The sequence below is a fragment of the Suncus etruscus genome, chromosome 5, assembly GCF_024139225.1.
Source record: "Suncus etruscus isolate mSunEtr1 chromosome 5, mSunEtr1.pri.cur, whole genome shotgun sequence".
Lineage (NCBI taxonomy): Eukaryota > Metazoa > Chordata > Mammalia > Eulipotyphla > Soricidae > Suncus > Suncus etruscus.
The window spans coordinates 88,664,318-88,689,331 of NC_064852.1; the positions used below are offsets into that span (position 1 = coordinate 88,664,318).

General features: G+C 37.0%; 1 protein-coding gene across 1 annotated transcript in view; it reads right to left on the bottom strand.

Annotated features, from left to right (window-relative positions):
* Positions 1-25,014, bottom strand: part of AGPS (alkylglycerone phosphate synthase) — a 162,668-nt gene that overhangs the window by 74,563 nt on the left and 63,091 nt on the right. The window contains 4 exon segments of the mRNA XM_049773405.1: positions 3,874-3,999; positions 17,293-17,373; positions 22,139-22,218; positions 23,807-23,878. Of these exon segments, the coding sequence (XP_049629362.1) occupies positions 3,874-3,999; positions 17,293-17,373; positions 22,139-22,218; positions 23,807-23,878 (359 nt within the window).

The following is a 25,014-nucleotide window of genomic DNA, read 5'->3' on the forward strand; positions in this document are numbered from 1 at the left end:
TGTGATGGCTAATCTTTTTGAGCCCTAGTGCCCAAACTGCCACATAATGCCCAGTCTTCCCAATGGCCAGTCTGGCCCTGTTGCCAGGTGAGCTGCAAAGCAGACATGGGCACACTCGCCTCCCACCGTGCCGCATATCTTAATTGTGGACCCCTTCCCACGTGCCAGCTGCAAGGCCTTCCCTTGCCATTACTGGCACGCGTGCCATAGGTTCGCCATCAAGGCACTAGGACTTAAAGAAAAAAAATTAAAATACTAAAGATTCCTATGGTGGGAATACCAAGTGCCATGAAATCTCTATAGAGCCATTTGACTCTAAGAATCCAAACACTTAAAGTACAAACACTCAGAGAGATAGCATGGAGTTAGGGTGTTTGCCTTGCATGCAGAAGGACAGTGGTTCAAATCCTAGCATCCCATGTGGTCCCCCGAAACTACCAGGAGCGATTTCTGAGCATAGAGCCAAGCGTAACCACTGAGCACTGCCAAGTGTGACCCAAAAAACAAAACAAAACAAATCAAAAAGTAGAAATACACTAATCTCACAACTCAAGACCTAGAAATTTACCTAAGGGTAATGCTATATTTTTGTTTTGTTTTGTGCTGTTTTATTTTTGGGTCACACCCAGCAGTGCTCATACTTACTTCTGGCTCTGCACTCAGGGATTACTCCTGGTGAGACTCAAGAGAATCCTGCGGATTACTCTTGGTGAGTCAGATGTTGGGGATTGCAACCGGTTTGATCATGTGCATGCCCTTCTTACTTTACTATGACTCTGGTCTCAATGTAATGTTTAAGGGTATATGGTAAATTACTAAAAAGAATGGGACAATGGTAGAGGGAAGCGGACACTCTGGAGGAGGGTGTGGTAATAACAGTGTCACAAATAAAAATTAAAACACTAAGTTATATAAGAATATTTTTCATTGGTGTGTAATTTTGACATCAGGAGTAACTTTAAATATTCACAATTTTTAATAAACAGTTAGTACTTTAATAAATTATGAATTAGGAGAATTATATATACATTCTTCAAAATTTATAGGGCAGGCCAAAGAGATAACACAGTGGGCAGGGCACTTGACTTGCTTGCTGTTGAACCAGATTCAATCCCCAGTTCTCACTCTATGTGTTCCCCAGAGCCTGACCAGGGGTAATTTCAGTGTCAGGGATCAGGCACTGAAAGCCAGAAGTAAGTTCTGAGCATCTTCAAGTGTAGCAAAAAACTTATGTTTCAAATTTATGTTAATTTACATGCAATATGATGACTACATAAGAATGACAATATAATCTTAAGTTTAACAGACTAATATAAATTTTTAAATATTATTTTCTGGGGCCGGAGAGATAGCATGGAGGTAAGGCATTTGCCTTGCATGCAGTGGATTGGTGGTTCAAATCCCGGTATCCCATATGGCCCCTGAGCCTGCCAGGAGCGATTTCTGAGCAGAGAGCCAGGAGTAACCCCTCAGTGCCACTGGGTGTGACACAAAAACCACACACACAAAAAAATTATTTTCTATTTATTTTATTTGTATACATACACATGTATATATGTATTTATAGGTATATATGTACATATATGTATATATACACACACATATAAGTTTGTTTGATTTTGGGGACACACCTGACAGTGCTCAGAGTTTACTCCTGGCTCTGCACTCAGGGATCACTCCCAGGAAACCACAATGGGTGCCAAGTTGGTCATAAGCAAGACAAATGCTCTACCTGCTGTGTTCTCTCCCCATCTCTACTTACTTACAATTTTATAAAGACTAAAATTGTTCCTATTAGAAACTAGCTATATACAAGCAACTTATTACAAAAGGATGTCTCCTTAAAATTTGTTCCCCTTAAATATCACCAAAAAGATTAAACTCTAGAAATTCTAAATGTAGCAGGCTATTATTTGTTAAAATTTGATAAAGCCCCTTTAATAGCATAAAAGATAAAATATTCTCCTCTAAAATGGAACTAAAATTATTTTAGTAGTTAAAATAAGATTTTACACTTTCTCAATTTTTCAAAACAATATAAACACTTTCAAGTATGGCAAATATATTTGTGTCTCAGGAGCAGAGCTCATACAAATGTATAAAGTTCTGGTTCAATTCATAGCAACACAGAAAAAAAGTATGTTCATAATATATACTTAAGAAAAATTGCTGTTGTCTCCTGAACCTCTCCTGAGAGGGCCAAGAAGGACCCAGCAAAAATTCTCTCCTAGAGGCACTCAAGCTGAAAGGCCAAGAAAGACTGAGTGAGTGAGTGAGTGAGTGAGTGAGTGAGTGAGTGAGTGAGTGAGTGAGTGAGTGAGTGAGTGAGTGAGTGAGTGAAAACCGGTTACCACAGGCGACCCTGCAGAAAGGCAGATCATTTGTCTATGAAGGCAGGTAGGAGAGGTCTGCCCCTGCTGTGAGATTACCAACTGGAAGAGACTGAGGGGGTCTGTCGCTTTTGCATGTTTCTCTACTCTTCTGTCTCCTGAAACTCTCCTGAGAGGGTCAAGAAGGGCCCAACAAAAACTCTCTCCTAGAGGCTCCAGAAGAGCACAGCCGCTCTGCTTTGCGGCCACGTGCTCTTTCTAACTAATGAACCCCACCATAACACGCAGAAAAAAATCACACTACAAGTGTGACAATGGGGAAACCTCACAGGCAAACACCATGCACAGAGAATGAAGATGATAGCTCTGATGACCGCAAAAATAACAACCATCTGATTAATCTCTCAGATAAGGAGTTTAGAATAGAAATATGGAGAGTCCACATGGAAATCAAAGAAAACATAGCTCTAGCTGAACAGAACACAAAGGTAGAAATCATAAAACTTCAAACTGAAATAACAGATCTGAAAAACACAGTAGTTGAACTGAAAACCTCAATGGAAAGCCTCTCCAGTAGGGTAACAGCTGCTGCGAACAAAATCAGTGAACTGGAAAATGAAATGCAGAAGAGATTGGAAAAGAACCTTAAGCAAATGATCAGACAATGGAAAAGGTACTCAAAGAATGTGAACAGATGAAAATAGAAGTCTTTGATAAACTCAACAGAAACAACATAAGAATCATTGGAGTCCCAGAGGTCTAAGAAGGGGATCCCCAGGAAGAATCCACAGGCAAAGATGATCACAGAGAAACTCCCAGAGTTAAACACTGCATGCAATCAAATCCTGCATGCCCAAAGAGTTAAACACTGCATGCAATCAAATCCTGCATGCCCAAAGAGTAAAAACAATATATTTCATATGGATTTTGTACTTCCAACTAATAAAGATAGATGAAAATGTTGAAATTTTATATGTAAAAACAAAACAACCTATCTAGCAATAAAGTTAGGAACATCTGACAACACATTATAGGTCACAGTCTAGTAGTCAATTTTCAATTGGGCTTTCTAAATCTAAATTTAAAAAGAAAATTTGTTTTGTTTTTGGGTCACACACAGTGATGTGGAGGGACTATATGAGATGATAAGGATTAAACGCAGGATAGCTAGGCATATACCCAACTATATCTAGCCACTAAAAATGAAAAAAAAAAAATTAAAAGAAAAATATAAAAATCTTAAGGCAAAAGAGTAGCAATAATAAAATAAAATGTAGTAAATTCTTGGAAAAATTGAAAAGGCTTCACAAAGTTTAATAAAATGACAATTATATCTTTTAGTAAATTAAATACTAAGAAACATATTAAAAGCTTAAAAATAAGTCACTTGAACAGAACAGGGTTAGGTAATAACCATATATTATACACAAAGTTGCTATTATAATCTTGGAAGGATACTGCTATTAGACTTTTGAAAGCCTTTAATAACTTTATAATAATTTCTAATTTTAATTACCTATTATATAATAATTTAAAAAATTACCAGGTCTTCAATATTGCCATAGATATTTTTCTTCATGCCTGATGCACGCGTAGATACCCATCCTCCAAGAGTGCTGAATTCCAGAGAATCTGGTTCATGACCTGTACAATACCCTCTTTCTTTAAGCTGAAATACAAAATTTAGTATTTTACTAGTGAGATCCCATTTCACAATACATTAACCACTTTTACCCACTCTAAAATGTCTATATACTGAGTAAAATGAGTCAGAAGGAGATGGAATGGACATGAAATAATCTCACTCATTTGTGAGATATAAGAAAAATAGAAGATAGTATGGTAATAATATCCAGAGACAATGGAGTTGAGGGCCAGGATGACCAATCCGTGGTACAAAGCTTGGGACAAAGAGCCAGGATTGCGGTTAAGGTAGAGAAGGGTCCTCTATGGAAATGATAGTTGGAACTGATCACTCTGGACAAAAAAGTGGTGCTGACATACATGGTGCCCCTTCATTAACAATAGTGTAAACCAGAGGCCAGAATGATAGCACAGCATTAGGGCATTTGCCTTGCACACAGTCAACCCGGAACCAACCTGGGTTCAATCCCTAGCATCCCATATGGTCCCCCAAGCCTGCCAGGAGCGATTTCTGAGCACAGAGCCAGGAGTAACCCTGGAGCACCACCAGTGTGGCCCAAAAGACAAAACTAAAACCCAATAGGTAAACCACAGCACCAAAAAGAAGAGTGGTGGAAGAAAAGAGAGAGAGGGAAGGAGTGAGGCAGAGAAAGAAAATGAGAGAGAGAAAGAAAGAGAGAGACAGAGAGACAGAGAGAGAGAGAGAGAGAGACAGAGACAGAGACAGAGACAGAGACAGAGATCTGCCCAGAAGGAGGCAGGGAAAGGGAAAGGGATGGAAGGGAACTTGTAGACATTGGGGACAGGAAACATGCACTGGTGAAAGGTGGTATACATTGTTCGACTGAAACTCAATCATGAACACTTAATAATGTAATAAAATAAATAACAAAAGTAATAAAATAATATTTCTATGTCGTTAGTGTTGACTCACCAAATCTACAGAAATACTTTTATCATATTGAAACAAAAATACTTAAACTTTAGGCGCCAGAAAGATAGTACTGGTATTAAGGTGCTAATCACTTGAAAGTGACAGTACAAAAACTGCATGTGGACAGCCCCATTTTGAGCCCATGCACCTGCTATTCTTTCTGAGCACTCCCAGGAGAATCCTTGAGTTTGTACAGAGAAGACAGGAGACCCACCAGGTGTGTCTCAGAAAAATAAATAAAAACTACAAAACTAAAAAATATGGGCCAAAGACAACTATATTTTCCATAGGCTGACTCTCCTTAAATTCTTTTTCTTTAAAATCAACAATATCTTTTCCCTCAGACAGTTTAAATACTTTGGAAATCAGATTTGCTTAAATAGTTGCCAACTACACCTAAACACTTTTTAAAAATTAAAGCATTTAATCTCTGTTCTCCCTAATCTAATAAGCAGCAGATTTGCAGGAAATCCAAGCAAATTGCCTGTACTTCATTCTATCAAAAAGTCATGTGTTTTAATTTAATGTACAGCCATCTGGTTAAGTTTTCTACATGTAATATCAACATTTAATTGTAATGCAGATCATGCATTCTTGTACATTAGTCACTTGTTTCTCATTTTTCTATATTAAGTTGGCTCTGCCATCTGCACAGCACCCGAGGTTGAATGGATGCCCTTGACTGCAACAACACCAATGCCATCCCACTGAAATCACTTTAAAGACTCACCATCTCATGTCCAATGGTACAGACATCACCATCTGCATACCCACTATCTCCTGCACTCAAACCCATTAATCTATGTTGACCATTTGGACAGTCAACCAGTTAAGCAACTGCTTCTATTTTTCAAGTAAGTCAGGCAGAGATGTAGAATATGTCAGCTATGTTTATATTTATGAAATTTATTAGGAATGTTTCTATTAAGTGTTGCATTTATTAAATACAGTATGAAAATTGTTATCCAAAATATAAGAGCCAATTAGGTTAAATGGGTACCAACTTTTGTATACAAATTAAATTGTTTTTCTAATTTTGTTGTCAGGAAAACAAAACTTAAGAAGGCATCGGCTGTTACATATTAGCATACTTCTCAATACACATTCAATCAATTTATTGAATTTTAAAATGTGTATAAGTAGCTTAGATATGTGACTGAATTAAAAAATGAAATTTATCAGACTTAAAAATATTTCTTTTCTATTCTAACTCTCAATTTATTTACAGTATGTATTTTCAAAATAATAATGTTATTCAATTTTTCTGAAATTAAAAAAAGACATTCATGGAACAACTTGGATAGGCTTAGTACCAAACATGAAGTTGTTATACATTCTCTTGGTAAACTCTCCATGCTGCATACACAGAAGCAAAACATTAAATACATATATAATTTATTGCCTTAAGTATTTATAGTAGGTACACAATTTACAATATAGATCCACAATCTGGTAGGCTACATCAAATGCCCCCTCCAATTACAAGTATCTGATATATAACTACAGAGGCAGGGGCTGGCTGCATCCAGAAGACTCCATATGCCAGTTCTTCTGTGTCTCTTCAGCTGGTATGTTGGGGGCTCTGGGCAGGACAGCTAGCCATAGGCCCCCTGGGCTGACCACTTAGTCCAGGGGACTGGGATCCCCCCCATGCCAGGTGGGTCTTCAGGGCCAGGCCTGGTTAATAAGGGCCCTGGGGGGAGGGTGGGGAAGATAAATTCCCATGTACCCACAACTACAGAGGCAGGGGCTGGCTGCACCCAGAAGACTCCATATGCCAGTTCTTCTGTGTCTCTTCAGCTGGTATGTTGGGGGCTCTGAGCAGGACAGCTAGCCATAGGACCCCTGGGCTGACCACTTACTCCAAGGGACTGAGATCCCCCATGTCAGGTGGGTCTTCAGGGCTATGCCTGGTTAACTGGGCCCTGGGGTGAGGGTGGGGAGAGAAATTTCTCCCCCATGCATCCATAACAACAGAAACAGGGGCTGGCTGCACCCAGAAAACTCCATATGCCAGTTCTTCTGTTTCCTTCAGCTGGTATGTTGGGGGCTCTGAGCAGGCAGAGGCCCCCTGGGCTGACCACTTAGTCCAGGGGACTGAGATTCCCCCCCCCCACACCAGGTAGGTCTTCAGGGCCACGCCTGGTTAACCGGGCGTTGGGGGGGAGGGTTGGGGAATGAAATTCCTCCCCTATGCATACTGGACCCTATTCAGGAGTTCTTTTCTTACTAGTATTCATTTTCAGCAGTGCTAAGGTGCAAATGCGCCTGCGCTACATATATACTTTTTAACAACACCCAAAAATATTAATTCTCAACTCTTTCTAGGGAAAAAAATGGAATTCCCTAGATTTGGAGGATAATATTTAAATTGGTCGCTAAAATCAGTGTATATGTAGACGTGACTTCCTATACAGTGGTCCTCTCTGACTGCCAAGCCTAATCCATAAACAATTGATCTATACAATGTATTTAACCCCTCTGTTATATTTCCCCTCCTCCACACAGAGCCGCTTCTACTCCCTCATCTCCCAATCCAGATTCGTTATCATCCCCTTAATTAACCCTCTTTACCCTCAGTTGTTTAATTTATTAGGCACCAAGACCGACCTCCTATCCCAACAGATTCTGCCCTTTTCACACCCCCACAAAGCTCATTATTACTCCTTAACTCTCTCACCCCCAACCATCAGTACCTCACATTTACCCTTTTTAACTTCAGTACTACACAGTTCTAATCACAGACCAAAGTCTTGCCTTGGATTTAACAACCCCCAACTATTTCAAAAGACATACAATGAACACATATGTCTTTTGAATATTTTATGTGTATTTTACTTAACAGCTATAACTGTTTATAAATATTCTTTTACCGTGAGGATTCTACCCACTTTTTATCTTGTCTTTTCTTTGTGAGCTGTTCAATAAGTAATTTTGGTGGAAGAGTCCCTCAGTTTAATGCTTATGATTGAACCATGTCATGGGGATGGTTGGTCTTGTTCTTATGGCCCCCATATGTGCCGATAATGCCACGTGGCATTGTTCCTTGTTTGCATAGGCACATTAAAATGAGAAAATACTATACATACAAATAAGTTCTTATCTAATAGAGGTTGGAACACACAAATCTCGTAGTGCAATGGGACCTTACACCCTGAACATTGATATAATGACCTGGCACAGGCCTCAGAAGAATGGGCATCCTCCATTCATCCCTGAACCAGGGAAGCAATCTACGAAACATCTAAGGTTTTTTTTTATAACAACATCTGGAAGCAATCCTCTACCAGGGAAGACCCTACCACTGCTCTGACATCGGCCTGCTCAAAAGAGACTTCCCTTAGCACTAAGAATACTTGACAACAACAATGACCTGCTCTACATCACAGGGTTCTCTTCATTGCCCTTTAAGTGTGAGGTGAACCGAGAGGACGCTCTGCACCATCCTGACTGCAATATAGGATATGCAGATTCCAGGATCTTTAATACAGAAACATGATACCAACAACAGAGACTGTGTGAAAAATAAAAGTGTACTGGCACTACAGACAGTGACCTGGATTGGAGAAACTAGTTTGCCTGAAGCCTAGAGTTGGTCTTATGCCAGGAAACTTCAGGAGTAGGGTCTCCTTGTATTTAGGCCAAGGCTTTTCCTTTTCATGTCCCTCATATTTTGGTGGGCTTATGCAAACAATAATTGCCACTCTAACACCATTTTTACTGTACTCATTTGATTCTAACCCTTTAGAAAAACAACCCACTTTTTTGTTAACTTAAACTAATATGCATGTGCATGGAAATGTAATAAAGTAATTTGCCTTCAATGTTTAAGGAGTTACATAAGTTTTATGTCTTTAGATTGTTTTGTGTGCTGCTAAGAAATATTATGTACTACAATCTGGGGACTTTAGAGACAAAGTAATTGTACATGGGTTCTGCTTTATTTTTCTTAATGTTCTTTGGCTGAAAGTTCAAAGTTAAGATATCAGCAATGGGACTACTGAGAATTCTGTTTATGGGTGATTGTCCTTCCACTGTAACTTTACCTTGTCCTCTTTCTTTGCATCTTTGTTCTCATAATTAAAAATAAATTGAAAATAAAAAAATTCAAAAAAAAAACACAAGTATCTGATATAACCAGGAATTTTGGAAAGCAAGAAAATGAGTATGGGGCCAAAGAGATAGCATGGAGGTAAGGCGCTTGCTTTTCATGAGAAAGATGGTGATTCAAATCCCGGCATCCAATATGGTCCCCTGTGCTTGCCAGGGGCAATTTCTGAACATACAGCCAGGAGTAACCCCTGAGCACTGCCGGGTGTGACCCAAAAATAAAAAAAAAAAAATGAGTATGCAAAAAAAAAAAAATTAAAAACCGAGATACTTCCAATGTCCAAGCACATCAATTCACATTTACTCATACTGACATCTTTAAACTGACATCTTTAAACTGAGGTTATGGTACTGGTCCTTAACTATCTAAGCTGTGTTTAAGCTGGTCATTTACCCTTGTTTATTAATAAGTTTTCACTCTAAAAAATACTAATAATAAGGAATAATTCTTGGTATTCATCAAGTGTTTAATAAAAGCTATTTATAAGAATATATATTCACATGGTATTGGAATAAGGACAGGTCCTCAGATCAGTGGAATAGGCTCAAATACTCAGAAAATGTTCCCCAGACATACAATCACCTAATTTTTGATAAAGGAGCAAGAAATCCTAAATGGAGCAGGGAAAGCCTCTTCAACAAGTGGTGTTGGCACAACTGGATAGCCACTTGCAAAAAATTGAACTTAGACCCCCCCCAACTAACATCATGTATGAAGGTAAAATCCAAGTGGATTAAAGACCTCAATATCAGACCCAAAACCATAAGATATATAGAACAACACATAGGCAAAACACTCCAGGACATTGAGACTACAGGCATATTCAAAGAGGAAACTGCACTCTCCAAGCAAGTGAAAGCAGAGATTAACAGATGGGAATATATTAAGATGAGAAGCTTCTGCACCTCAAAGGAAATAGTGCCCAGGATACAAGAGCCACCCACTGAGTGGGAGAAACTATTCACCCAATATCCATCAGATAAGAGGCTAATCTCCAAAATATACAAGGCACTGACAGAACTTTACAAGAAAAAAACAACTAATCCCATCAAAAAATGGGGAGAAGAAATGGACAGACACTTTGACAAAGAAGAAATACAAATGGCCAAAAGACACATGAAAAAATGCTCCACATCACTAATCATCAGGGAGATGCAAATCAAAACAACGATGAGATACCACCTCACACCACAGAGAATGGCACACATCACAAAGAATGAGAATAAACAGTGTTGGCGGGGATGTGGGGAGAAAGGAACTCTTATCCACTGCTGGTGGGAATGCCGTCTAGTTCAACCTTTATGGAAAGCGATATGGAGATTCCTCCAAAAACTGGAAAGTAAGCTCCCATAGGATCCAGCTATACCACTCCTAGGAATATACCCGAGGAACACAAAAATACAATACAAAAACCCCTTCCTTACACCTATAATCATTGCAGCACTATTTACCATAGGAAGACTATTGAAACAACCAAGATGCCTTACAACAGACAAATGGCTAAAGAAACTGTGGTACATATACACAATGGAATATTATGCAGCTGTCAGAAGAGATGAAGTCATGAAATTTTCCTATACATGGATGTACACAGAATCTATTATGCTGAGTGAAATAAGTCAGAGAGAGAGAGAGAAAAACACAGAATGGTCTCACTCATCTATGGGTTTTAAGAAAAATGAAAGACATTCTTGCAATAATAATTTTCAGACACAAAAGAAAAAAGAGCTGGAAGTTACAGCTCACCTCAGGAAGCTCACCACAAAGTGTGATGAGTTTAGTTAGAGAAATAACTACATTTTGAACTGTCCTAATAATGAGAATGTATGAGGGAAATGGAAAGCCTGTCTAGAGTACAGGCGGGGGGTCGGGTGGGGAGGAGGGAGATTTGGGACATTGGTGATGGGAACGTTGCACTGGTGATGGGTGGTATTCTTTACATGACTAAAACTCAAACACAATCATGTATGAAAAAAAAAAGAATATATATTCAGCCTTTCTTAAAAATCTGTATCTAAAGCCTTGTATGTAACTGACTCCAGTTTATCCTCTGTATATAAATGGTTCCCCTAGCATGACCAGGAATGATTCCCTGAGAACAAAGCCAAGAGTAGCACTGACCACTACTGGGCATTGCTCAAACCAATACCCCTACAAAATCTGTACCTATTAATGTCATTAACTACTACAAATAATCCTGCAATAAAAGGCTTAAGATCAAGTCCTACACTTAACCAAATATTCTTTGCTCCATCCATATGCCAGGAAGCTCAATTGGGTAAAGGAAGTTTGTCCTATACCCTTTTGAACTCTTTTTTTTTTTTTTTTTGGTTTTTTGGGCCACACCCATTTGATGCTCAGGGGTTACTCATGGCTAAGCACTCAGAAACTGCCCCTGGCTTGGGGGGACCATATGGGACGCCGGGGGATCGAACCGCGGTCCTTCCTTGACTAGCGCTTGCAAGGCAGACACCTTACCTCTAGCGCCACCTCACCGGCCCCCCTTTTGAACTTTTTAATCCATGTTTAATCCCTCTGTGCAAACCAGGAGTAAGCCTAAACAACACTGGGTGTAGACCCCATAAACAAAAAAGAAAGCTATACCAGGTCTATGAATTAGAAGAAGGAATATTGCAATCCCAATCAAAATCTCAACAGATCATTGTTTTGTTGTGATTTAATAGAAATATAAAATTATCTAAAATTATAAAAGTTAATTATAAAACTCATGTATTCAAGAAGGCTAAAACAGTAAAAGCAACTTTGAAAAAGATGTATAATATAGGTACAATAATCCATTCAGTATGATATTGGTATTGACAACAGATCAACAAAAAATAATCTAGAGCTATATGTATACAGCGGATTTAAAAAAAAATAATCCCATATGGTCCCTCGAGACTGCCAGGAACGATTTCTGAACACAGAGGCAGGAGTAACCCCTGAGCGCTGCTGGGTGTGACCCCCAAAAAAAACAAAAAAAGAAAAAATAATGGTGAAAAGTCAATTAATTCAGTAAAGAAAGGATATTCTTTTTCTTTAAATTGTGTAAATGGTGCTGTACTAACTGGATATTAAATTATTTTTTAGAAACTTCCACCCATCCCAAGCACAATATACATGTATCAACACAAAAAATCTTCAAAAGTGGGGCCGGAGTAATAGTACAGCAGGTAGATCATTAGCTTTGAACGTATCCAACCTGGGTTTGATTCCCAGCATCCCATATGGTCCCCTAAGCACTGCCAGGGATGACCCTCTAAGTGCAGAGACAGGAGTAACCCCTATGCATCTCTGGGTGTGACCCATGCCCCCCCCAAAAAAATATTCAAAATTTATTTCAGACTTTAATGTAAATTCTGAAATATAAAATTTAGGAAAAAAATTTTGTAAACTCAAATTTAGCAAAGATTTCTAGATAAGAAAGCATAAACATGCTATTTAAATTTTTTAAAGAAATTTTTATCAAATCTTAAGACATTTACTTTTGAAAAAATTCTATTAAAAGATTGAAAAAATATATAAGCACAGAGCGAAATGATCTCCAATGCATTAATCTGAAAAAAGTAATAATATCCGAAATCTATAAAGCATTCTCAAAACTCTATAAGAAAACAACCCAATTTTAAAATTTGACTCAAAAAGTCTGAAACTATACAGTGTGGGTAGAGCACTTACATATGGTTCCCTAAGCCTCCCTGGAGTGATCCCTGAGCACAGAAACAGGAGTAAGCACTGAGCATGATCAGGTGTGACCCAAAAAGAAAGAAATAAACAACAACAACAACCACAAAAACTGGACAAAAAAGCATGGAGATTCTGGTGATGCCATGTAGTTTGAATTATGTGCATGGGAAACCATCACTGACAATATTATAAATCAAGAATCTCAATAAATAAAAAATTAAATTTAAAATATAATTTAAAAAATTTTAAATTGAACATTTTAAATTGCAAAAAGAACCCATAAACACCTAACCAAAATATAAGAATGGCAAATAACATTTGAAAAGAATTTCAACATCACCAATTACAAAAATGCAAATTCAAAACCACAATGAAGTGACATAATATTGTATGGTTAACAAATGGTAAGTATTGGCAAGAATGATGATGTCTCCTGAGAAAAAGTCTTTCTTACCATTTTATGGTAAGCTCCCTCCTACCACTTGAATTAACTGTTTTATTTTTAGATATTTACCAAAGAGAAAATCATATTTTCAAAAATAAAACCTTGAACATTAATGTTCATAGCACTTTTATTTAAGATAACTTTAGGGCCCGGAGAGATAGCACAGCGGCGTTTGCCTTGCAAGCAGCCGATCCAGGACCAAAGGTGGTTGGTTCGAATCCCGGTGTCCCATATGGTCCCCCGTGCCTGCCAGGAGCTATTTCTGAGCAGACAGCCAGGAGTAACCCCTGAGCATCGCCGGGTGTGACCCAAAAACCGAAAAGAAAAAAGATAACTTTAAACTGAAAATAATTCGCATTCAACAGTGAATATATAAGCAACAAATGTGGTAAAATTAAACTGTATATACTTCTGGTCAAGACAAAGGAATGGTCTACTGATATACACAACAATATAAATTTAAAAAATTGTATCTGTTAAAAAATAAAGCTATAACTTCCTGTACACATATTCTCGTATCCCCAGAATAAGACAAGTGCATGATTTTGATTTAAATAAGACTGTAACATATTAAAACAACTCAACAGAGACAGAAAATATGTTAGAGATTGCCAGATGCCAAATAGGGTAAGATGGAGATGACTATAGTAAGACAAGAAATTTTTGGGATATCTATGTGTCACTCAACTGTATTGATAATTTTATGGTTGTCTTTCTGTTAAACCTAGTCTAGTCTATTTTTTTTTCTTCAGAGTAGGGAATCAAACCCTGGACACTATATAGTTAATGAATGCATTCTACCACAAAGCCACATCCCCAGACTTCAAGCTGAACATTTTAAATGACCACATTTTATTGTATGACATTTATATCTCAATAGCACTGATATAAAATGACTCCAAAATAAATGACTTTTTTGGTCCTAAACAAAGTATAGAAGAAAAGTAAAAATTAATTTCAGTGTGGGATTTACAGTAGAAATATCAATTAGGCAATTGTTAGAAATAGTTCAGGAAAGAAGTGTGAGATGATAGAAATTTGGGAATCTGGGGCTGGAGCAACAGCACAGTAGTAGGACATCTGCCTTGCAAGCAGCTGACCCAGGACCAACCTGGGTTTGATTCCCCGGCATTCCATAGGATCCCCAAAGCCTGGCAGGATTGATTTCTGAGCACAGAGTCAGGAGTAACCCCAGAGCACTGCCGGGTGTGGCCCAAAGCCCCAAAGTAATAATAATATTAATAACAACAATAATAATAGGAATAAAATATGGGAATCTGACACATAGAAGGAATATTTAAGGTCAATTGTACTTCAACAAAAGAGTACTCAGCAAAAATTAGAAAATAAACCCAAGTCCTTTACATTATTAAATTATAAACTTCATATCCTAAAAAAAACTATGAGCCAGTAATTATGACTCACATTTTATAAATTAAGGAAATGTCTTAGGGCTTGAGGAAAGGGCCAAGAGACTACACTGCAATATTATTAACTAATAAAATTAAGACCCGATAATTTCATACACCTGAAATAAAATCTCCAAGCATGTTTAGTGACATTCCTTACATTGCATACATACTAAAATCATCATACTTTTACAAGCTTAAAAGATAAAAATCTGTGCTACCCACCTCCTTTATTTGTTTCATTTTAGAAAGACAAAGTAGGGTGTTTCTACTCAGTTAATTAATGTAGAAACTGAAGGACACTTAAGTTTAATGAGGAAAATCTTGAACTGGGATCAGAATAGCTGTAGAAACTACGTGACAAACTCTAGAGGCAAAAATAAGTTCTCTAGTGGCATTTAGGGAAACAAACTAGTAGTTAAAATATCAGAAGTCAATCTTTGCCAGCCTAGATAGGTAAGAGGAGGAGACATGGCTGGAAAAGCTAAGACGCAGGGCAAGCTAAGGATAGCATGTGTAAATGGTTGAGATTGACCACACATGTGGTGGATAGGGTATGAATAAAGCTGATATTTCCTGGGGGGAAAAAAATCAGAAGTCTCTAATTCTGGAAAATGTCATTTAAATTTCGAGAACTATGCTCCTTGAATTGTAATTCTAACCTTTAAAAATGAAAGAAAGAAAACATGGAAAGGTTAAAATACTACATCAAATCCAATAATAAAGGATATAAAATTGGAAGCATAAAAGGCTATCCCTGTATGAATAAAAATAATGCTACTGGTAAAAGCTTATTCAGGTATAAAAGAACACTTAACTCTTTTAACAGTTTTTTTTTCATCAAACACTATTATTCTGCCTAATGAAGTTTGTTATTAAACTATAGTAACATATCTAATCTTATTTTGCACTGCCTCAAAAATATGCCTAATTTGATGTTCATTGTACAGTTACCTGTGTCTTATTAAAAACGGATCAAGGGGCCAAAGTGGTAGCATAGTGGTAAGCCGTTTTTCTTGCACAGGACTGACCCAGGATGAATGTGGGTTCTATCCCTGACATCCCATATGGTTTCCCGAGACAGGAGCGATTTCTGAGCATGGAGTCAGGAGTAATCCCTGAATGCCACTGGTGTGGCCCCTCCCCGTCCAAAATAGGGTTCGAATTATAGTACATTTGCCTTGCATTGGCCAACCTGGGTTTGATCCTTGGCATCCCATATATCCCCAAACCTTAACAGGAGTAATTTCTGAATGCAGAGGACTAATGCCTGAACGTTGCTGGGTGTTCCGCCTCCAAACAAAAAGTAAAGGGGCCAAAGCATTAGTTTTGGATGGCTTCTGGAGGTTCAGGTTTGATGCTGGGCATGGCATGATATCCTGAACATCACCAATTGCAAACCCTGAGCTCAAAGCTGAAGTAGCCCTAGAGCAGCATTAGAAGTGGCCCCAAAAAGAGAACAAGATTAAGACTAATTTTTTTTAAATCTTTCATGTAGACTCAGTCACATCCTTATCAACTTTGTTCAATTCTATTCCAAGAAAGAAGGCAAAAGACAGGGCATCACATTTAAATAAGAATAAGTACATCCTACCCTCCCATAATCCTATCAAAAAGTAAGAGAAAAGTGCTGTGACCACATTGAACTAAGAGGTTAGTATATCACCAACAAATTGGTCTTTCTGATTTTTTTTTAAAAAAGATGAACAACTTGAGACCAGAAAGATAGTATGGGGATCAGGTGTTTGTCTTAAATGCATTGAGTCATGTTTTGATCTAAAGCACTGCCTATGGTCCCTGAGCCACACCAGGAGTGATCCTTGAGCACAGAACTGGAATTAAGTCCTGAGCAGTATAGGTATGATCCCCAAACAGAAACCAAACCAAAAAAGAAGTTGAGAAATAGTCACCGGACCATGTTTGAAGATGCTAGGGGAAGCAAAACACCTGGATAATTATCTTCTTAGAATCTATAAAGTGAATCTAAAGGTTTTTTTTTAATTCCTTAAGATTCAAAGGAAGTACTATAAGGCTATCAAGCTTCCAAGAATCCCACTAACAGCATGAGATAAGCAGTTGTGGGGTTTTTTTGTTGTTGTTGTTTGTTTCGATTTTTTGGGTCACATCCAGCAGTGCTATGGGGTTACGCCTGACTCTGCACTCAGAAATCACTCCTGGCAGGATTCAAACCACCATTCATCCCATATCAGTTGCTTGCAAGGTAAAGGCCCTACTGCTGTGCTATATCTCTCCCACCAAAGATAAGCAGTTTTAAAAGAAATAATACAATAAAAGGTTAAATAAGAGCAAAGAGCAATAACTACCTAGTTTATTCAATTAGCCTATTTATCTTCTGAGACTTCTATGTCCAAGATATTACATTTTAATCCATTCTATTTATTTCATTCTATTCTATCTATCACTGCAGTAGTCTCTGTCTCCATCAGTAAGTCCTCTACACCATCTTCTATACAGTAGTTAGGACTACCTTAACTACAAAGGTAAAATAAATGTGTTTTTGTTCCTTTGTTTTGATTGGGTTAGTTATTCTTACTCTGAATCATAATTGTCTTATTTAATTTTTATCCTTATAAAATGTAGGCTATCCTAAGTGTAAAGGAATGGGATCTCATTCGCTATTATGTTCTCAGCATATAGTTCAATGCCAATCCACAATAGATACTGAGCATATTCATTCAATGAATGTTTACAACTATTTAGAAGTAACATACCTGTCTTTCCAACTCCTGTCCTGTTATGCCAGCCTCCACATGAGCTGTCAAATTGTTTTCATCAACCCATAAGATTCGATTCTGTTACAAAGAAAAAAAAGAAGCCTTATCTCTATGATCTACTCACATATTCTTCAGAAATAAAACTTCCTACCTCAAAGTAGCTAGTTCAGATTCAACAAGCAGGGTTACTCCCACTGGAAAGCTCCAGCCATGAAGATAAATCCTCACACCCCAATCTGGTCAGATCTGATTAAACAATAGAGGCAGTATATTGCACAGGGGGTTTTAAGACATAAACTTTGATTTTAGTCAGTCATTAATTTGAACCAAACTATTTTATGTTAGGCAAACTATCTTAGTTTGGTATTTCTTCATTTGTAAAAGGTTAAAAGACTATTCATAGGGTTCCTACTAAGAATTACTACTGCACACACAATGTGCCAAAGAAGCTTAGTATCCATAGTTCTTAGCAATCTATAAATACTATCTTATTAGAATTGATAGTTAGCAATAATATCTAAGAATATCATAAGATACTATAATAAAAATGTAAAGCATATACAAAGGTATTTGAGTACAGTAACTGGCATTTCTGCTTTATTTTCAATCCAAAATAGAGCCCAAGAAACCCTAGAAATACTGCATCACTGTCTCCTGCTAAAAAGAAAAATGAATTGTATAACATTTGGTAACTCAACATACAAAATGTATATATATCAAAACTCATTTTGAAGGGTTTGGGGCGCTTCGGACCAAACCTGGCAGTCCTGGAAGGTGCTGTAGCAGTGCTCAGGAATCATACAATGCCAGAGACCAGATAAGGGTTGGTAACATGCAAAGAAAGCATCTTAACCTCCTTATTATCTCTCTAGTCATGCTCAACGAATATTTATACAAACATATATGAATCTTCAAGTATTTGAATTACTTTCTATTACGTGCCCTACTTGGTTCGGCATATTAGATAACATAGAGAATTCCAGAAAATCTCTCTATCCTTAATATATGCTTAATTTCATGGTGATAATTAATGCAAGCCTAATTAATAATAAAAAGTGCATAATAGAAAATATGAAAACTACTTATATAAAATTGTTTGCCAGTATTCCAAATTAAACAAGCATAGTAACTGCCTTATTTGATTTAGTTATTATATAAAGTAAGATGATATGAAAATGTACCTTTTGTTTTATTATATAATGTAATTATACTGTCACATAAGAAAATAGTAACTATAATTTCATAGGACAAAAATCAGGCTTTGGTCTATGGCAGCTAAAAAAAAAGTAAGTATTTAGGTACCAAAAATGAATGTATTCATTTGGGGATACTTTATAATTACATATATGTTTTCTCCAATAGACTCTTGAGGCAGTAACACACTTGTGCTAATACGCCATGTACCTATGAAGGGTCCATACATATTTTGGTAGAATAAGGAAAACTAAGCAAGCAGACAGAAAAGTAAACTTTTCTGTGTAAAAGTAAAAATATGGGATGCAAGATGAGAACGGGGGTGGAGGGAGGACAACTTTGGTGATGGGGATTCCCCTGATTCAATGTTAATATGTACCTAAAATATTACTGTGAAACATATGTAAGCCACTTTGGTCAAAATAAAAATTATTACAAAATAAAGTAAACTTCTCTATGAGTGGTTACTGAGAATTCAAAAGTATATACTTTCCTATTATAAATGGTATTTCATTTTTTATTTAAATGCCATGGTTATAAGGTTGTTCGTATTACATTTTTTCCCACGGATAAAGTTGTTCAAGATTGAGTTCCAATCATACAATGCACAACAAACTTCATAAATAGCATTCCTATACAAGCAAACAAAAAATGTTAAGGTTGAAAGGTCTTATATTATTATATACATTTCAGCATAAAAATGGCATAAATAATTCTTGTATTTCATTTGAAGTACGCTGCAAAATATATCTAGACGGTGCATGATTGTTTACTGACCTCAGGACAAATCATAAATCTAAGTACTAACTATTCTCTATACTATCTGAGAACATTAAAGGCAATGAACATTCTAAGTCTTTCTAGCATTTAAAACTCAGCCACAGGGCAGGAGAGATAGTGCAGGAATTAAACTGCTTGCTTTGCATGCAGCCATCCCCAGTTCAATCCCTGGCACCACCACGCAGGGTCTGCCAAGCACCATCTGGGATGAACTCTCTGAACAGAACCATCAGTAAGCTCTGAGTACTAAGGTATGGCACCAAACAAGCACAAATTCTGTAATATCAAACACAGATCATTTAAGACCCCCAAAACCAGTGGGGAGCTGGAACAATAATACAGCAGGTAAAATGCTTGCCTTGCATGTGGCCGACCAGGGTTTAATCCTCAGCACCATACATGGTCTCCTGATCATCACTAAAGTGTTCCCTGAAGGCAGAGCCAGGAGTAAGCCCTGAGTAGAGCCAGCTATGGCCCCAGATCATTAACAAATTGTGAGGCTAGGGATAGGTCAGTGAGAAGGCACTTGCCTTGCATACAAACCAACCCAGGTTCAGCTTGTATTTATCTCCAGCACCACACATGATCCTTGAGCACTGCCATGAGTGATCCCTGAACAAAGAGTCAGCAGTAAGCCCTAAGCATAGTCAGGTTGCCCTTATTACCCAGCCCCTCCCCCAATAAATGGTGGCTACCAGACAGAAGAAAAAAGAAAGTGGAAGAAATGGAAAAGAGGTTGTCATTCTTGATAGTACTAGCACTAAGGTGGTGAGTAGAGCAAAGCAAATACACATACAGAGGTATAAAAATATAGACTAAAATTGTACAGTAGTTTTAGAAAAACCAATGGTAAATGTTTTTTGAAAATTCTACTACAGAATTTTAGGCATCTATTCAAAGACTTTATTTCACTGAATCTTCTCCAGTATTATTATCAAATTATACATTCTGTAACAGATTTTTAAGTAAAGATGCATTGGAAATTCATACATAATTCAAAGCCTACTCCAGAATAGACCGAGTTAAAGCTATCTTCTAGAGAATTTCTTAAGATCTGGTATAAGGACAAAAGACAAAACATTACAATAGAAGTTTCAGATCATAATCAGCTAAATCTGCTGATCAATTTTAGGATTTGATTCATTCACAAATTGTGATATCAAAGTATATATCCACCTATTATAAACCTCCGGTGTAATATAACAGAAAATATATTACCAAGCATGAATATTTTTTCAATAATAAAAGCTAACTAAAAAAAAGCTAACTAGATTATATTTACATTCCAGTTGAAAAACAATATACTACCAAGATGAGGGTTAAATGCACCAAAAAGGATGCTACGGGCAATATTACAAATAAGCTAGTTTCTCCATATTAAGTGACATTCTAAAAGGGAGAGAAAGAATCTCAGATAAGAGATGCCCTGAGTAAACAATTAAACGTTAACATGGAAATTGTTTGAACATCCATTTGATTAAATAAATAAATAAATAAATAAATAAATAAATAAATAAAAATTGTAAAATAAAGATAATTTTGAAACTAGAAAATTGGAATGTGAATTTTGTATTACATGATACAAAGAATTAGTTTTAACTTTTCCAGGAGTGATAATAATATAGTAAAAAAATGTCATTTTTAAAAGAGGCGTCGAGAAATTATTGGTATAAGTAACACAGTAAATGGGTCTGCTTTAAAAATATTAGAGGGGCCAGACTGATGTGTTTGCCTTGCACACAGCCAACCCATGTTCAATCCCAGGCATCCCATATGTTTCCCCAAGCCTGCCAGAAATAACCCCTGACAGGTATGAACTCAAAACCAAAACTAAATAATGAATGAATGAATGAATGAAAATATTAGAGAAAGGTGGCTGGAGCAATAGCACAGCAGTAGGGCATTTGCCTTGATTGCTGCCAACCTGGAAAAGGCCTGGATTCAATTCCTGCCATCCCTCATGGTCCCTCAAGCCTGCCAGGAACAATTTTTGGGTGTGGCCCAGAAACCAAAAAAAGAAGCTAAAATAGCAAAACACTAATTGTGTGATATGCAGAGTGGATATATATTGCTTTAGTTCAGCATTTGAAAAAAATTAAAATTAAAATTAAAGCTTAAGATTTTAATGGAGGACTATGTATCAAGAACACTACTGATTATAATTATTAAACTCATACCCAAATTGGGGGGGGAGGTTGTTGGGGGTTTTTTTAGTTTTGTTTTTTTTGTTTTTTGTTTTTTGGGTCACACCCGGCAGCGCTCATGGCTTATTACTGGCTCTACGCTCAGAAATCGCTCCTGGCAGGCTCAGAGGACCATATGGGATGCCAGGATTTGAACCACTGTCCTGCATGCAAGGCAAATCCTTACCTCCATGCTATCTCTGTGGCCCCCATACCCAAATTATAAAATTCTTTACGTGGCAGAATGCTCAACTTCAGACCATAACAAGCTAAAACTTAAAATATCCTGTCCTTAAAATGAGCTCCTCTATTCTTTTACAACAAAAAATGTTTTACAACAAAAATGTTCTTTTACAACAACAAAAAAATCACTAGTAAAAATTGAGGAAACAAGTAATTCTCAGTATTTCAAGTTCATCTTTAGTTAATATTCTAAGTACAATCATTTTATCTATAGTATCACCATCAGAATCCATGCTTTGCAAAGAATAAGTTTCATTTCACAATTTGGCAGAGTCCATCAATAAATATGTGTGAGTTAGAGTCAAAGAAAAGTTAGCTTTTAGAAATCTGAAGGACAAAATACACTTTAAAAATGGACAATATGCCTTTTTTTTATAGTGACAGCTAGATTGTCATTTTAAAACTGAATGCTATCTTTAAATAAATTTTAAATGATAAGATACCATTTGTGAGGTGTCCAAAGAAATAATTGTTCTTGGCTCATCTGCAGGACACATCAGACCATTCGAAACACTTGTTCCTCCTGACAAAAGAAAACACATCTTTAAATAATTTAGTTTTATCTATATTACTACGGAAAATTCCCAATTTAAAATGAATAAGTACATTTCCTAGGTGGTGAATAATACTTATTTTCTACTTTGCAAAATTATAACCTGTAAATGTTGATACACTAAAGCAAACTCACCTTTACTTTATGCTGCACACCAAAATGAAGATATGAGGAGCTAAAAGCACTGAACCACATCTCCATGACCCAGGCACATGCAAGTATTACCTTAGCAATTTGTAGAATTTTAAAGATTGATTAGATTTTTCTAAGATAATAATCATACAGAAGACAGTTTAAAATATCATGTTCTCAGTTTTAACAGATCTGATTTACCACACACCACATTAAGTTCTTAACTGATATGCTTCTTAAAAGTTTTGGACAAAAAACATTGGAAATAACCTTGATTCTTATTATAGAGTAAGAATTATAGAGGGTGTTGATCTTTTATTTTCAATTATGAAGTTTGGCTATATGGCACAGAAAGAAACTATCAACTATTCACTAAGAACATGTTTATAGGGGCCAGAGTAATAGCGCAGCAGGCAGGGCATTTGCCTTGCATGCAGCCAATCCAGGAGAGAACCAGGTTTGATCCCTGACATCCCATATGGTCCATCAAGCCTGCCAGGAGCATTTTTTTAGCACAGAGCTAGAAATAACCCCTGAGCAGGGCTGGGTGTGCCCTCCCCACAAAAAAGAACATGTCTGTGGTCAGCAGACATGTCAGTTATCTGAAATCAGAAAAGTATCTCATCAAAGGTAGCACTGTAGTGCTTTTTGGAGGGATATTAACACTCTATCAACTGAAGAAGAAATTGGGAGATTCTTATTTGTTGGGGTTCAATTTGTATTCTGTTGATATCAATCCAGCCAAAGACGATAATTTCCTATAGCTTATGTAGGTAATTTCCATCAGCTTCTGTAAACTGATCAAGAGATCAAAATTGTGGGCTGGAATAGTAGTGCAAGTGGTAGGGTGTTTGCCTTGCATGCGCAAACCTAGGATGGACCACAGTTCGATCCCCCAGCATCCCATGTGGTACCCCAAGGCAGGAGTGATTTCTGAGCACATAGCTAAGAGTAACCCCTGAGCATCACCGGGTGTGGCCCAAACGCCCCCCCCCCCAAAAAAAAGAGATCAAAGTTGTCTTAAAATACAAAACAATACTAATTTTCGGTATTAAGGAGATATTAATGATTGAGTTGTCATAGCTTAGTTTATGTCACATAGTGTTTCCCTATCAACAGTATACATAGCCTTTGAAAATAATATTCTCTCTATAAATATTAGAAATTAATTACTAAGGCAGGAACACTGAATTTCTTATTTAGGCATTAAATCACTGCTTGCTTTAGCTTGGATCATGTGAGAAGAACAAACACCACAGACTAAAGGTGTAGCATGGCTCAAAAAGGCACATGTACTTAAAATGAAACCAGCATATCCTAATTTTTAAGAATTACTTGATCATAAACATAAAAATGTATTCTTTGGGATGCTACAAATATTTTAAATAAAAAATGCTTTATTAAAATTAAAAAACATAATACCTACCACCGATTGGTATGATACAAAGGTTATATTTGCATGCTAGATTCACAATCTTAACTACATCATCGTGACATGCTGTTGAAAAAGGAAAAATAAATTAATCAGAGGAACATGAATAAAGCTGGTAACCGTGAAAAATAAAAGTGTATGGAGTTCTGGATCTCTAAAATTTCTTTATTCATTCATAAGCACAATAAATAACTATATTAAAACAATTTAGCTTTTTAACTTTCTACTTTAAAATAATTAAATATTTATTTTAAAAAATCTCCAAAATTCACAAATGAAATACCTTATATAACAGCTCAATTATCATATCCAAGCACTGACATTGACACAGTATTATTTACTAACTTTACTCAAGTTGTGCCAATTGGTCTACGACTGACCTCTTTTCTGAACCAAGGTCACACAATGTATTATCACTCTTCCTTAGTCTTCTCTAATCTGAAAGATCTTCAGACTTACTTTTGACTTTCAAGACCTTGACTCCTTTGAAGATCACATATCAGTTATGTGACTGCCTTGCCTCAATTTGCATTTTTGTAATGTTTCCTTATGACTAAATTCAGCTTATGCATTTAACAGGCACTCCACAAAAATGATGTCCTTTCTTACAGCACATGAAGGTAGATGCTACAGGTATCACCTTAAGAAACTATGAGTCGTGGACCCAAATAAGGAGAGCCTAGGTTTAAGAAAAGTTTAAAAATTAATTTCTAATGTTTTATTCTATATCTATTTATTTTATATACCTATATGTCCAAGTTCATGTAAAAATTTCTTGAATAGGGGCCGGGCGGTGGCACTAGAGGTAAGGTGCCTGCCTTGCCTGTGCTAGCCTTGGATGAACCGAGGTTCAATCCCCCGGTGTCCCATATGGTCCCCCAAGCCAGGAGCGACTTCTGAGCACATAGCCAGGAGTTACCCCTGAGCATCACTGGGTGTGGCCCAAAAACCAAAAAAAAAAAAAAAATTCTTAAATAGGGGCCAGAGAGGTAGTGCAGCAGAAGGCCATTTGCCTTGCACGTGGCTGACCTAAGATGGACCTCAGTTCAATCCCCCAGTGTCCCTATGGTCCCCCCAGCCAGGAGCGATTTCTGAGCACATAGCCAGGAGTGACACCTGAGCATCACCAGGTATGGCCCAAAACCAAAAAAAAAAAATTTCTTGAATAAAAAGGGATCGTGAATGGAAAAAATTTAAGTCCT